We start from the raw sequence: 2,684 nt of genomic DNA, 5'->3' as shown, positions 1-2,684 counted from the left end.
AGAACACAATAACTTGGATCATGCTAAGTTGGAAACAGGAGGTAGGCAGGGGTGAGAGAAATTTCTTTCTCGCAGAAAAATAAAATGATAGTGGAGGTGGCGGTGCAGAGTTGGAAACAGGAGGGAGGCAGGGGAGAAAGTGGTGGGGGTTGAAACTATTGATCATAGTTATCCAGGGTGGAGTATGTGTGTAATCTCGAGGTGGAGATTCAATGCAAAATGGTGGTGGAGATGAAAGTGGATACTCAATGCATGGGAGAGGATGACATTGGAGTGAGGCCAAGGGGAAGAAATGCAAGGAGGTGGTGGAAAGGAATTTTTAGAATCAATGGATGAAGGGGAAAGAGATGGAGAGGATGATGGATAATGAGAAGGAGGAGGTGAAGATGGAGATAGAAGTAAAGGGAATGGAGATGGCTAGATAATAAGGGGGAGGAGGTAAGGATGGAGATAAAGTGAAGTGAATGGAGATGCAGCGTCAATGGATGGAAGGAGAACGATTGGAGAGAGCTGCTTTTAAACATCACATACTAAGGAGAAGGATTGGTAGATGATAAGCGGATGGCATAGGTGGAGTGGATGGGGTGATGGTGGGATTAAAGCTCATTTCATTGAGGGGGAAGAGGTGGGGAATGCAGTGGAGGTAAAGAGTAATATGGAGGAGGTAATGGAGGTGAATGATAAGGGACTGGAGGAGGGGGAAGAAGAGGAGGCAGAGGAGGATGATAGTATACTAGTGTTGGCCGTGGTAAAGAGTGCATCTGTGATGGGTGAGGTGGTGGAGGAGGAGATGAAGCCGCATACAAAGGTGGAGGTGGAGGTGGTAAAGAGTAATATGGAGGAGGTAATGGAGGTGAATGATAAGGGACTGGAGGAGGGGGAAGAAGAGGAGGCAGAGGAGGATGATAGTATACTAGTGTTGGCTGTGGTAAAGAGTGCATCTGCGATGGGTGAGGTGGTGGAGGAGGAGATGAAGCTGCATACAAAGGTGGAGGTGGAGGTGGAGATGAAAATGGCGGAGGATGAACATGAGAGAGAGAGGGTGGTGTAAATGGAGGAGTTGATGAACGAGGCGCGATTTTGAATACAGGTAGACTTGGCTTACAGGAAGCAAATGGAAAACAACCCATAGAATGTGCTACACCACAATCCAAGAATGATCTCTGTGAAGTCCTGCGACGGATACAATTATACTTTTCATCCAAGATGACCCCTCTTGAAGGAAAAGCCATACATTTGAGTGCCACTCTACTGAAGAAATTGTAGGAAATTTTAAAATTCTTCAAACTAGGAAGAGCACATAGGCTCTCTGGAACCATTCCAGATAGCTGATTTTGACTGATGTCCAGTATTTCCAAGCTGATCATCCCTCCGATGCTGTCTGGCAGAAAGCCAACTAGGTTATTGAAGCTCATGTCGAATACAATCAAGTTACTCAGCTTCCCAATATCAGATGGAACAAAGGATGACAATTTGTTATTGGATAGAACGATCTCATTGAGGGTAGGAGCCATTTGACCCAAGCTAGCAGGTAGGGGTCCCTGAAGATTATTGTTAGCCAAAACAATAACAGAAGCAGGTGAATTTCCGAGGTTAGAAGGAACTTCTAGAGTAAACTTGTTGTTATTGACAAAGATGGCATCCAGATCCTTGTCAAACAGCTTCTCCGGAAGACACCCGTCAAACTCATTGAACCTGATGTCCAAATACTTCAATTTGGGCATTGAGAGCACCACCAATGGGAATGACCCAGCAAATCTGTTATTGCTGATATCAAATTCAAACATCTCAGTCATATTTTTGAAGCTATAAGGCACAAACCCACAAAAAAAGTTGGAATTGATATGAAATAATGCAAGATCTGTAAGAAGCCCAAGTTCATCTACTAGATACCCTGCAATGCCTGCATGGTTCAGATCAATGCCTGTAACAACAATCATGTTTGGATCATCCAATGCAGTGGAACAAAACACACGAGTGTAGTTACATACGTCAGCACCAAGCCAGTTGCTCGTTATGTTCAGTGGGTCTGAAATGATTGCCTTTTTCCATGCCTGAAGAGCAATGTAGGCATTTTTAAGCCTTGGATTTGTGAAATTCAAGCAGAGATCGTCAACCACTTTCTCTCTACCGCCATCGTATCCATTCTTGTAGCTCATCAACTGCATGTGAGTAATGTATTTGACATCCGCATCCGACAGCCACTTCCTAGACACTACAAAACCATATTGTCCTGAAAGTAGAAAACTCAACCCAAGCAGGATAGTGAAACCGACTTCCTGCATTCTAAGAACTGCAGAATTTCCTCTGTTGCTGCTCATGTACAATAGATACACGTTGAGAAGAAAGGACCTAAAATCTCAAGTGGATATGAACAATTGCGCAACCCTAAAACTTATAGAGATGCAAAGCCGAATGGGCTTCCATGAAATTCCTAACTTATTTTAAAAGGAACAAGTTATGACACTAAGATTTCCTACAAATGTTTCGCTACTATTCTGATCCACGAAAAGAATGCTAACCAGGCGTCTCTAGATGTTTTTCTTGACATATTGAATAGTGGCATAAACATAAAGATGAATATGTAACCGAAAGAAAAGTGCTACTATTTATTTAGATACAGAAAATCAACAAAAAATAACATCAGTTATATGAGTCAGATTGGAATCTGAATCGGTTTGTAA

The 2,684-nt window shown here is 42.8% G+C and overlaps 1 protein-coding gene across 1 annotated transcript; it reads right to left on the bottom strand.

Moving 5' to 3' along the window:
* Positions 1 to 608: 608 nt before the first annotated feature.
* LOC149546111 (leucine-rich repeat extensin-like protein 2) lies at positions 609 to 2,321 on the bottom strand. The gene has a single exon (XM_089793890.1). It carries the CDS (start codon positions 2,319 to 2,321, stop codon positions 609 to 611), a length of 1,713 nt encoding a protein of 570 aa, XP_089650016.1.
* Between the last annotated feature and the right edge of the window lie 363 nt (positions 2,322 to 2,684).

The sequence above is a fragment of the Cupressus sempervirens genome, chromosome 7 (genome assembly GCF_028749045.1).
Source record: "Cupressus sempervirens isolate cs-2001-9-10 chromosome 7, ASM2874904v1, whole genome shotgun sequence".
NCBI classification, from domain to species: Eukaryota; Viridiplantae; Streptophyta; class Pinopsida; order Cupressales; family Cupressaceae; genus Cupressus; species Cupressus sempervirens.
Note: the sequence above shows the minus strand (reverse complement) of the source record. Positions and strands in the feature narration are given on the sequence as shown.

Coding starts and splice junctions, on each gene's coding strand:
- LOC149546111 (XM_089793890.1), bottom strand. CDS start 2,321: ATGAGCAGCAACAGAGGAAATTCTGCAGTTCTTAGAATGCAGGAAGTC.